General features: G+C 37.5%; 1 protein-coding gene and 1 long non-coding RNA gene across 2 annotated transcripts; one reads left to right on the top strand and one right to left on the bottom strand.

Moving 5' to 3' along the window:
* Positions 1-1617: 1617 nt before the first annotated feature.
* Positions 1618-3522, top strand: LOC114318112 (uncharacterized). Its single transcript, XR_014345726.1, has 2 exons — positions 1618-1841; positions 3118-3522. It is a non-coding gene; the product is annotated as an uncharacterized LOC114318112 (long non-coding RNA).
* Positions 3523-10077: 6555 nt separating this feature from the next.
* Positions 10078-10788, bottom strand: LOC145803498 (uncharacterized). Its single transcript, XM_082896781.1, has one exon. It carries the CDS (start codon positions 10786-10788, stop codon positions 10078-10080), a length of 711 nt encoding a protein of 236 aa, XP_082752907.1.
* Between the last annotated feature and the right edge of the window lie 830 nt (positions 10789-11618).

The following is an 11618-nucleotide window of genomic DNA, read 5'->3' as shown; positions in this document are numbered from 1 at the left end:
TCTTATCTTCTTCTTCTTTTTAATTTTTTTTATCTGTTGCATAAAAATATAGAGACAAAAAAAGTAAAAGCTTCACTATATGAGAGTGAGGAATAGAATTTCATTTTTTTTTCCCTTCAGTTTTTGTTTAGGCTTCTTCAAGTAATTAGTTATTGTTTCTTGAAATGTGTTACTTTTTATATATATCATTTCTTATGCTATTAAAAAAAAAGAAGAAGTGCAATCCTAAGCTTGGTGGATTCATAACACGCCTAAAACTTTTTGCCAATGTGTTTATTAAATTTGTAACACAACCACATTATGGGCTGCTCAACAAATTTATGAATGTATGAGTTGTATTCATCATGATAAGTCCCTACTATTTAGTCTTTCAATCTAAACAGTCATTACATTGAACATATGTTATGATCATCAGCACGATGCCCAGACACATGAAATGTTCTGAAGTGCGACTCTGTAAGTAATGTTAAATTGCAATTTGTGATTCCAATAGCGTACACCAGCCTTGATTTGATGACATGCAAAGCAAGTCGAAGAAGATCTGCTCATAGATGAAATTTACAGGCCATAAAGACATGTAAATGCAAATAATTTGTAAAGCAGATTGTCCAGTCCATATATGAAATTCGTTCTTGCCTTTCATTTAAACCCATGGGCACTGCATACAGTGGCTGACAACTATGATAGACATAGAAACTTAGAAAAAAAAATTTAAATTTCTTTTGTCCTTGTGTGTACAAAGAAATGTTGATGGAGCGGATCTTACCAAGCAATTGAGGGAGCTGATTAAAAAAGAAAAAGAAGAAGAAGAAGGTTTGGAGAAAGATGTTGGGTGTAGTTGGATAGAGGTCACAATGCACTAATAATTGTGAGTACCAATTGAAGACGTGGACAAAAAGAAGAGAGGTGACACTATTCTCCATCTAGTAATTTAGTATATTCTCCATCTAGTAATTTAGTATATGCAATATTCACCATCTAGACTTCATTAAAACATTTAATAAATTTTTTTTAATTACACATACCAGGGAAGAGGTTAAAGAGTTCAAAAACAATGGGCTGGTTTTCGCACCACATGAAAGGCACACAATTGGTTTTTGTGCTAGATTGTCAACACGGATAGTGAGAAATTGATTTTTTTTTCCTTTTCTCTCCAAATAACTCAATTCAAACAAAGTGTAAGTCGTTGGCCACATTACTAGACAAAACACACAATTGGTTTTTGTGCTAGATTGTCAACACGGATAGTGAGAAATCGATTTTTTCCCGTCTTGCTCTCCAAATAACTCAATCCAAACACAGTGTAAGTTGTTGGCCACACTATTAGACAAAATACACAATTGGTTTTTGTGCTAGATTGTCAACACGGATAGTGAGAAATCGATTTTTTCCCTTTTCTCTCCAAACAACGCAATTCAAACAAAGTGTAACCTGTTGGCCACATTACTAGACAAAACACACAATTGGTTTTTGTCCTAGATTGTCAACACAGATAGTGAGAAATTGATTTTTTTTCCCTCTTCAAATAACTCAATTCAAAGAAAGTGTAAGTTGTTGGCCACACTATCAGACAAAACAGACAACTGGTTTTTGTGCTAGATTGTCAACACAAATGGTGAGAAATCGATTTTTTTCCTTTCCTCTTCAAATAACTCAATTCAAACAAAGTGTAAGTTGTTGGCCACACTACCAGACAAAACAACCAGGTACTAACTAGGCCACTGTTATGCTCAAAGACTTCTCACAACTCAATAGCATAAAATATTCTAAACACAAACACTACTGGGGATGGAAGAGATGCAGCAAAATCCATAAGACACTGACAGCTGTGTATGGCCTCGGTAATTTATTTTATAATTAGTTCTATGACATTAGTATTATAAATTATATATAATATCTTGATATTTAATCAGAACTATTAATCTTTTTTTGAATTTTTTATTTTCCATCTCTCCCACCCACTATGTCAATCTTGCTAACAGTCACCTATTCCTTTTCAATCATCAACCTACTACTCATCAATGCATAAGATCCCACTTGGAAGCTTGATTTTATAATAATCTTCAAAATGTAGAGAAGCTTGTGGACTGATTATGATTTGCACAAGTTAAGACATATTTAACCAACTTTCACTTATTGTAACAGTAACAAATGTAGAGGCTATAGGAGTCGAGATTTCTGTCAAAAGCAGTGTCACAATTGACCTAGACCAATGAATTTACTACAAGAAAATCCCAACTTTGCCTTGCTTTAGCTTTCCAGCGACTTTAGTGCAAGAAAATTCTCAAACTATCATCAAAATGACCTGAACTCCACTGTAGTTAATGTAACACCCTGTCCCACATCGGAAGTTTGCATGGGTGATCTTGGGTATATATAGCACCACTACCTTGCTACTAAATAACTTGGACTTAAGCTTTTGGGTATTGTTGGTCGACCCACAAGTTATTTGGGCCAGCAAGTAGTGGGGCGTTTCAAATGGTATCAGAGCTGACCCATGCACACAACCATGTGGGCCACTTATTATGGGCTGGCCACGAGCTTGTCGTGGTATTCTGATTGATTATAGACCCTCGCGAGGACGCGAGGATTTATAAGTGGGGGAGTTTGTAACACCCTGTCCCACATCGGAAGTTTGCATGGGTGATCTTGGGCATATATAGCACCACTACCTTGCTACTAAATAACTTGGACTTAAGCTTTTGGGTATTGTGACTTAAGCTTTTGGGTATTGTTGGTCGACCCACAAGTTATTTGGGCCAGCAAGTAGTGGGGCGTTTCAGTTAATCTGTTAAGCAATCCTCGTTTGTAGTTTGACTATGCAAAATGATGAATTTGGGCTTGCTTTGCCTGTTAGTCTTGGAAGCATCAAAGTGGGACGACAATAACAATAGTTTTTCCGAAAATAGTGATGATTTGATCACTTGGTTCAGGATTCCATAGATTTCATGAGAAAATCTTTGTTCAAATAGTCGACATATCTATGTGTTTTATTTTCAATGTCATTGTCCATTTACCAAACTTTTGGAGATTTGAAAGAATTTGAAATCCAAATTCAAGAGCTTACAGTGCACACTGGCTAATAGTATTATTACTAATGTCGATACTCTATTTCAGCAGATGGAGGGCAATAAGGACATCCTGGTGGTGGCAAGTCCATGTTATCTTGCACAATGTTATTATTCATGCCGATTATCTCTACAGCCATGGAGTTTGCTCACAGCAGCTTTATCCTTAGTCCGGTTTGCAGCATTTTCCCGTATCTCTTCTTCTAATGGAGAGGCCTACTTTCCTTTTGATATCGAGTGATGCTACCTGACAGTATCTAGTCAATCTACTGTTAGCTTTCATAGCCCCCTCTCTGTATCAATTATCATCAATGATGCCTCTTCTATCTCTTCTCAACTATCATCAACAATGCCTCTGCTTTGCCTCATATTTCGAATAGTAAGCAAACTTCAATTTGTAACTCTTCATTTACAGTAAGAAATGAATGGACTATATTCATTGTTTTTCTTTTCATCTATTTTTAGTGATTTTTTTCTTAATATTTGAGTCAATTTATTTTATTTTTTAGATGCAAAACTGATTACATGCATTTAAAAACTACAAAGAATTGATTAAAATATAAACAAAAACTCATCTAAAAAAATTTTTCAATTTCTTATTGTAGGTGTTGAATGTTTTGCTACAGTAATAACTTCTACTTTTAACAATCAAAAAATGAAGATTTGCAAACTATTTGGATTAGACAATGAGGAAAAAAAATGTGTTATCTCACTTAGGCAAAAAAAGAAAATAAATGATTGTGTTTTCTAACTATCATGTTTGGATGGATGACAAAGGAAAGCATGTGAGTAGGGATGGTCATGGGTCCGGTGTGGGGTAGGATGGTCACATGATGTGAGAGAAGGATATGAGTGTGAACTTTTTTTTTTCTTTTATATTTTAAGTGACATTCTTAATATTATAAATATTTTACAATCAATGAAAATAAACGATTATGTTTTCTAACGATCATGTTTGAATTGATGACAAAGTAAAACATGTGAGAGAAGAATATGAGTGTGATTTTTTTTTGCTTTTGTATTTTAAGTGAGATTCTTAATATTATAAATATTTTACAATCAATCAAGTTATTTCTCATTGTAATTATAATCCTATGCATTAGCGTTGAATTTTTAGCTTGAAAAAAGTAGTACAATATATATTTTTTTGATCAGCAAATGTTAGTTGTTAGATTAGCACCTATGGGAGAAAATCTCCCCATCCTTGGCAAAACACCTAAATACTTGCACTCCCTTAATTCAAACCCCCTAAAGGGAATTGAACCCATGACTTCCTTGAGATTAAGTCTTAAGGAAGGCATGGTGGCCAACTAGGCTAGGCCTAGTTAGTTAAAAAATAGTACAATATGATGACTAACTTTTAAAATACCATACTTGCAGTAGGTTTTGTTAATTCTATTTCATCACCAACAATATTAAGAAGATCTAATTTGAAACAAAAGTATCATTTTTGTGATGCTCGAGTACGTAAAACCGCCTCGTTCCGCTTTGATTTATGTTGACATTATTTTGTTAGAGTGTTGGGTTTAACGTGAGGCCTTGTCAACCGTCTGAAATTGTCATTTTTGAAAAATTTTCTCGAAATTCTTGTTCTTATCTATTTCGGTGTCGAGGTTCCACTTGTTCAAGAGGCATGAGGTTGGATCCGGGAGTTTTCTGCCTAGCTGGGGAGGTTTCTGGTTGGAAGGCAGAGCCATACGTGAGGGGAGCTTGGGCCACACATGCCGAAGAGGGCCGCACCTGCGAAAAATAGGGGTGGTCTTGGTGCAAGATTGCTTTATATGCACGTGCGGATGGGGGTGCCGCACGTACGGAATAAGCTGAGTTCGAAAAATCTGTTTTTCTTTCTTCTTGGGCTGAGTGTATATCACTTTTACACATTTCTCTCTCTTTCTAAAACACTTTTCTTTCACTTCTCTCCACATTTCCTACACCAAACTAGATTAAATCCTTGATTTCTCCAAATCCATTAACATTTTGACCCTAGTTCCTTGATCAAAGTTGGAGAACTCTTCGAGGGCTACATTATGTATGGTGGAGATCGAGTTTCAACACCGTTAATTTTGGGGGTTTCATCTCATTTTTTTTTCAAAATTTGAGGTAGAGATTTTCTGAAAGTTATATATATATATATATATATATTTTTGCAAGAATTTGTTGATTTGGAACTCTTTTGGGAAGTATAGAAACTTTGATTTTGACTCATGTGTTGTGAAAGATTTTAAAAGTGAGTTTCCATAATGTTTTTCTAAAAATCCTTGGGATTGTGAGTTATATTATTGTAGAGAAGTGTTAGCTTGAATTAATTCCTTTCAAAATGAGGTGGAAAACCTAGTTATGGAAACCCTAGAGATTTGGGAAATTTTGAGAAAATGTGGTGTTGTTATGGAATTGATATTTTACCAATACTATGACAAATGTTGCCATGAGGAATTTCATGGTATATGAAAATTAGTGGGTTTGGAAGTTTGTTGTTCAAAATGTTGATATAGTCATGAAATGACTAAATTATTGAGAATGTATGAAGTGTGAAAATGTTGCTACTCTTCAACGGATTTAAATAAATATATGGTTGTCTTGTGAAATGGCATTGGAAAGAGAAATGGGAATTGTGATCACAATGGAAATATTGTGTGGAATAATTGAAAATGGAAGAATGTTTCATGGCATTGAGAACAGTTGCATTGGCATATCCATTCTTTCGGTTGTCACGAACTTTAAATTAAGATATGAAAACTTTTGCATTGAGAAAGTGAAAATCTTGCATTGAATTGTTAGGGTAAATACGTTGGTAAGTTCGGATAAAGGGTGTAGATGAAATTGATTAAATTGGCCTGAGTGTCCAGGGTGAAAGATCGAAAACATGCGCAGAGGAGGTACCACGTGCCTTTCAGTTAGCTACCGGTAAAGTGGAGTTTTGGTAGTGCTAGTTATGCCTACATGCAGACACTAACCTAGGAATTACCCGAGTCGTATTTACCGCCCCTCGAACTTGATTTAAAATTATTGAATTGTTGAACTTCCAAGATTTCATTGTGTATGATGGTTTTCAAAAAGATGAAGGTGTAATCTTCTTCTAAAAGCATGGCATGCCATATACATTTCATCTTATGAGAATTGTATAAAATATATATACTTTGTTAAGAAGTTCTTACTAGGCTTTATGCTCACCCTATGGGATTTTGTGCAAGAAAAGATGTGGTGATTCCGCTTAACTAAGGGCGTGGATGTTATGTTGAGAGCACAAGGCTCTTGTTTTGTTGTGATTATATTTTTGCAAGCCAATGGCTATATTTGTATGGGTTTGAGCAACCATTTTGTGTAATCGGGTTTAAGCCTTGGACTTTGTAGCCTTTGAGGGCACTTATCTATTTTGACTAGATGTTTTACATGCTATAAATTCATGTACTGATGTCATTGAATTTATATCCGCATGTGGAACTATTTTGTAAACATCTTTTGATCATGTATTCAAGTGTTGGAGATTTACTTTTGTTATTGTAAGGAGCAGTAGTTGTTGTATTCTTATTGTGTATTTTTGTGGGGCGTTACAATTTTATACTTTCACTTTCTTTTTATGTATATATAAGTATGCTTATGTATGTGTTTTTCTTCTTAATTCATTGGAATATAAACAAAGTGGGTACTAATTTTTCTCTGTCTTTATTTATATATCTATTTTCAAGTTTTTACAGAAGTGAATTATTTCTTATTATGTGACATTGTAGAATAGAAAACTATATCTCTAATTAAGTGTAGTCATCTTTTAAAAGCACATGTGTCAGTTCAATGACGTGGAGTGGATCCCTCAAGTATTCTCGTAGCATCGATACATGAAAGACGTTATGCATATGTTCCATTACTGGGGGTAAGGCTACCCGATACGATACCAGATTGATCTTTTCGAGGACTTCATAAGGTCCAACATACCTTGGCGCCAATTTGCCCTTAACACCAAACCGAGTTTGACCCTTCATCGGGGTCACCTTAATGAACACATGATCTCCAACTTCATATTCCCTATCTCTTCTTCGAACATCGGCATAGCTCTTCTGCCGACTCTGTGCAGTTTTCAGACGATGCTGTATCAGTTTCACTTTCTCGATCGTTTCTTGCACAAGTTTTAGTCCCAATAATGGTCTGTCACCTACTTTAGCCCAACATATCGGAGAGCAACACCTTCTTCCGTACAAGGCTTCGTAAGGAGGCATTCTAATACTTGAATGGTAACTGTTGTTGTATACAAATTCAGCTAATGACAAGTAGGTCTCCCAATTCCCCTGGAAGTCTAACACACACATTCTGAGCATATCTTCTAGAGTTTGGTTAGTCCGTTCAGTTTGTCCATCTGTTTGTGGGTGATAGGCACTACTCAGTCTCAGTTCAGTCCCCAAAGCCTATTGCAAACTTTGCCAAAACCTCGACACAAACATTGAGTCCCTGTCAGACACAATAGATACTGGCACTCCATGTAATCTCACAATTTCAGTCATATAAATATTGGCCAATTTATCCGCATTATAAATAGTTTTGACAGGCAAAAAATGGGCAGACTTAGTTAAACGATCAACTATAACCCAAATAGAGTCCATACCTTGGGAAGAGCGAGGCAATCCCACAATGAAGTCCACGGTAATGTGCTCCCATTTCCATTCCGGTATTGGGAGTGGTTGTAGCAAACCAGCGGGTCGTTGATGTTCAGCTTTAACCTGTTGGCAATGTAGACATCTAGCCACGAAATCGGCAATACTCTTTTTCATTCCAGGCCACCAAAAATTCTGTTTCAAGTTGTGATACATTTTCGTGTTCCCCGGGTGCATGGCAAACTTACTGTTGTGAGCTTCGGTCATAACACGTTTTCTCAAATCACAACAATCGGGTACACAAAGACGGTCCTGAAATTTCAACACATCATTCTCAAACACAAATCCTGGCCTCGGCTTCAAATCAAATTCCTCCGTGATCTTTTTCAAGTATTCATCCTCGCACTGTTTCAGTTTGATCTCGTCAAGAATTGTAGGTTGAGCGGTAATAGCAGTTGACAACCCACCTTGTTCTAGGTCAATCGGCCATTCTTTTCGGTTGGACAACAAACATGACAGATTTGCACTGGATTTTCGGCTCAAGGCATCTGCTACGGTATTAGCCTTTCCTGGATGATATAAGATTTGCAAATCATAATCTTTGATTAGTTCTAACCATCGCCTCTGTCTCATGTTCAATTCGTTTTGGGTGAAGAAATATTTCAAGCTTTTATGGTCTGTATATACCTCACAAGTTACCCCATACAAATAGTGACGCCATATTTTCAAAGCAAATACCACGTCTGCTAATTCAAGATCGTGTGTTGGGTAATTCTTTTCATGAGGTCGGAGTTGTCTAGAAGCATAGGCAATCACCTTTCCATTTTGCATTAATACACACCCCAAGCCTTTATAGGAAGCATCACTGTACACTTGAAACCCATCAGTACCGTTAGGCAGAGTTAAAATTGGTGCAGTTACTAACCTAGTTTTCAACTCTTGGAAAACTGCCTCTCTTTGTTCATTCCAGTCAAATGGCACATTTTTTTGAGTTAACTGAGTCAATGGCATGGCAAGCTTAGAAAAGTCTTTCACAAACCTCCTGTAGTAACCTGCAAGTCCCAGAAAACTTCGGACTTCTGTCACATTTGTCGGTCTAGGCCAATCCACGACAGCTTCAATTTTCTGAGGGTCAACAGAAACACCATCCTTGTTGATTACATGTCCCAAAAATGCCACACTGTCAAGCCAGAATTCACACTTGGACAATTTAGCATACAGCCTCTTCTCTCTCAAAATCTGCAAGGTAGTTCTTAGATGATTCTCGTGTTCTTCCCTGTTTTTAGAATAAATCAAAATGTCATTAATAAACACAACAATAAAGTCATACAGATATGATTTAAACACCCTGTTCATAAGATCCATGAAAGCTGTAGGTGCATTGGTCATCTCAAACGGCATTACTAAAAATTCATTATGTCCATATCTAGTTCGGAATGCAGTTTTCTCTATGTCCTCGGCTCTAACCTTTAATTGATGATACCCAGACCTAAGGTCAATTTTGGAAAATACTTGGGCTCCCTGAAGTTGATCAAACAAGTCATCTATCCGGGGCAGAGGGTATTTGTTATTGATTGTTACTTTGTTCAATTTCCGGTAGTCTATACATAGCCTCAAAGACCCATCTTTCTTTTTGACAAATAGGACCGGAGCACCCCACGGTGAAGTGTTCGGACGGATAAATTTCTTATTCAACAGCTCCTGTGGTTGGGTTTTCAATTCTTTCAATTCTGAGGTAGACATTCTATAGGGAGTCTTGGAAATAGGTTGTCCCCGGAAACACCTCAACAGTGAATTCAATTTCCCTATCAACTAAGTCCTCAGGTAAGTCATTCAGAAACAAATCGGGAAATTCACAAGCAACAGGGATAGTTTCTACATTAGTACTGTCAAATGGTGCAGTCAGTATACAACACAAGTAACCCCTACATCCCTTCCTAAGCAGTTTCACAGCTTTCATAGCAGAAATCAGATATGGGGGAGGGACTACCCCATCCCCAGTAAAAATAAATTCAGGCATACCCGGTGGTCTAAACACAACAGATTCATATCGCCAATCATAATATCACATACTGGATAAACATGAGCACACATCATAGAATCCCCAGATGGTGTAGACACAGATAACACGTATGTCATAAGTTCTAATGGTCTAGTCAATTTCTGAGAAAAAGCATGCGATACAAAGGAATGTATAGAACCAAAATCTATCAGTACACATGTATTTTGAGAACATACAGAGAGTGTACTTGACACCACAGTATAGGTGTTTGGTACGTCACTGGGCACTAAAGCAAACACTCGGCCTTATCTCAGAGGCTCGTTCCCAGCATTGGCTTTTGCATTTGTTTTGGCCACAGAGGCGGATCCCGCTGAACTTGCTGCAGGACGGCTAGTAGTCTCAAACTTGAGCGGGCAATCTTTCACTACATGGCCTGATTGGCCACATCGGAAACAAGCACCGGATACTCGGTAGCACACACCCCTGTGCCTTCTACCACAATCAGAACAGACCGGGATAGATCCACTACTCTGACTCGAGCTGCTTGTAGACCCCGTGTTTTGTTTCTTATTGACAAATGACCGGCCTCTTTTAAAACCAACCCGGATCTTTTTCCTCTCCACTCAGTTGTTGTAGTTACTGGGGCTTTGCTTTGTTTCATGGCGGCTAGGGTGGCTTCTGCCATTAAGGCTCTGTCTAGAACTTCCACATAAGTAGGCAATTTCAGGACGCCTACTCGATCAAACACCTCTAAATCCAGTCCACCTTCAAACTTTCGTGCTTTCTTGTAATTAGTATCCACCATATGTGGAGCAAACCGTGCCAGTCCGGTGAATTTAGCTTCATATTCTGCCACAGACATCATTCTGTGTTTGAGTTCCTGAAATTCAGACACTTTTCGATCCCTGAAACATTGGGAAAAATATTTATCATAGAAAATAGCATTAAACTGTGCCCACGTCATATTCCCGTTGCCACTTCGGATCAGTAACCACCACCTGCGGGATTCATCTTTCAGAGTGTAGGTGGCTAGGAGGACTTTCTGGGTTTCAGAACAAGGAAACACCTCATATAGTTTCTCCATTTCAAGCAACCACGTCTCAGCTTTCAAAGGTTCAATTCCACCATAGAACATTAGCGGTTTCATTTTCATGAATTTCTGTGTCAAGTTGATGATGTCATTATTATCTGCCTCAGCATGTGCCGGCGGAAGCGGTGGGGGTAAAGGTCGCTGTCTTTGCTGTTGTGTCAAAGTTTAAGTCAATGCTGCAAGCATCTGTTCCATTCGGCCCATGCGAGCCTCTGAAGATTCACTTACATCACTTCCCCTTGCATTCTCCATCTTACTATACAGACATCAAATGATAATAAACATAGGCATAATCTTATTCGTTCCTTTCAATTCATTTGTTCAATTCCGCCTGCATGTGTGAGTGTGTGGTAATCTAAATGAATATGAAATGCCTGCATGTGTGAGTGTGTGGTAATCTAAATGAATATGAAATTGAATGTAATATGAACAAATGAATTGAAAGGAACGAATAAGATTATGCCTGTGTTTATTATCATTTGATGTCTGTATAGTAAGATGGAGAATGCAAGGGGAAGTGATGTAAGTGAATCTTCAGAGGCTCGCATGGGCCGAATGGAACAGATGCTTGCAGCATGACTGAAACTTTGACACAACAGCAAAGACAGCAACCTTTATTCATATTATTCGTTCCTTTCAATTCATTTGTTCATATTACATTCAATTTCATATTCATTTATATTACCACACACTCACACATTTAGACTTACATCACTTCCCCTAACTCTTATTAGGACATCCTAAGCTCATACGGACTTGTGTGTGCGGTACAACATGTGCTCTGATACCACTCTGTCACGACCCAAACCCTCCAACCTATGATCAAACTTGATAATTTGATGGACAACAAGATGAATGACCATAATGTGAGTGAA

Source organism: Camellia sinensis, chromosome 12 (assembly GCF_055761805.1).
Source record: "Camellia sinensis isolate YWXY chromosome 12, ASM5576180v1, whole genome shotgun sequence".
In the NCBI taxonomy this organism is placed as follows: domain Eukaryota; kingdom Viridiplantae; phylum Streptophyta; class Magnoliopsida; order Ericales; family Theaceae; genus Camellia; species Camellia sinensis.
This window is presented reverse-complemented; position numbering and strand designations above follow the sequence as displayed.